At 44.5% G+C, this 620-nt stretch overlaps 1 protein-coding gene across 1 annotated transcript in view; it reads right to left on the bottom strand.

The window, feature by feature from the left end:
* ptprz1b (protein tyrosine phosphatase receptor type Z1b) overlaps positions 1-620 on the bottom strand; it is a 100,282-nt gene that overhangs the window by 28,190 nt on the left and 71,472 nt on the right. Inside the window, 2 exon segments of the mRNA XM_032505780.1 lie at positions 99-194; positions 309-460. Coding sequence (XP_032361671.1) covers positions 99-194; positions 309-460 — 248 coding nt within the window.

The raw sequence follows: 620 nt of genomic DNA, 5'->3' as shown, positions 1-620 counted from the left end.
ACAGAGTATTTTTACAGTGTGGTATTAATACTTTTACTTAAGTAAAGGAATCTGAATGCTTCTTCCACCACTGGGCACAAATCAAGAGGTTGACTTACCTCGAAGAGCACTGCCAAGGCAGCGATCCTCCCTCCTTCTCTAATAGCGTCCTCCAGACTTTGGAAGTCATCTGGATCGTAACAATAGATCTGCATCTGTACGAGAGCAAGAAACAGGCAGGTTAGCTGAACTTAGGCTTCTTTGGTAAACACATGCATGATCAATAAATGTGTTAATGACAGACAAACACATGCTGTATGTGTCTGTACCTCCAGAGGGTACTTCATCCCATTCAGGCTGTGTTCAGACCCATCTGATGTGGCATTGCAGTGCCCCCAGTGGAAGGTGATTGTAGCAACACGGAACCTGGAGCTCAGCCCTCCTCCACTAACGAAGAACTCCCCTTCCACACGGAGGGAGACTAAAACAAGCACATAACAAAAAACGGGAAACGCAAATGTTGAGCTTCACTGAAGACTGTCAGAGGCAAACTTCTCCTGCAACAGCCTTTATCGAGGATACGTTTAAAAAAGAACAATCTAGACACATCAATAATGAGCAACTATAGGCCGATATCAAAC

The sequence above is a fragment of the Etheostoma spectabile genome, chromosome 23 (genome assembly GCF_008692095.1).
Source record: "Etheostoma spectabile isolate EspeVRDwgs_2016 chromosome 23, UIUC_Espe_1.0, whole genome shotgun sequence".
Lineage (NCBI taxonomy): Eukaryota > Metazoa > Chordata > Actinopteri > Perciformes > Percidae > Etheostoma > Etheostoma spectabile.
This window is presented reverse-complemented; position numbering and strand designations above follow the sequence as displayed.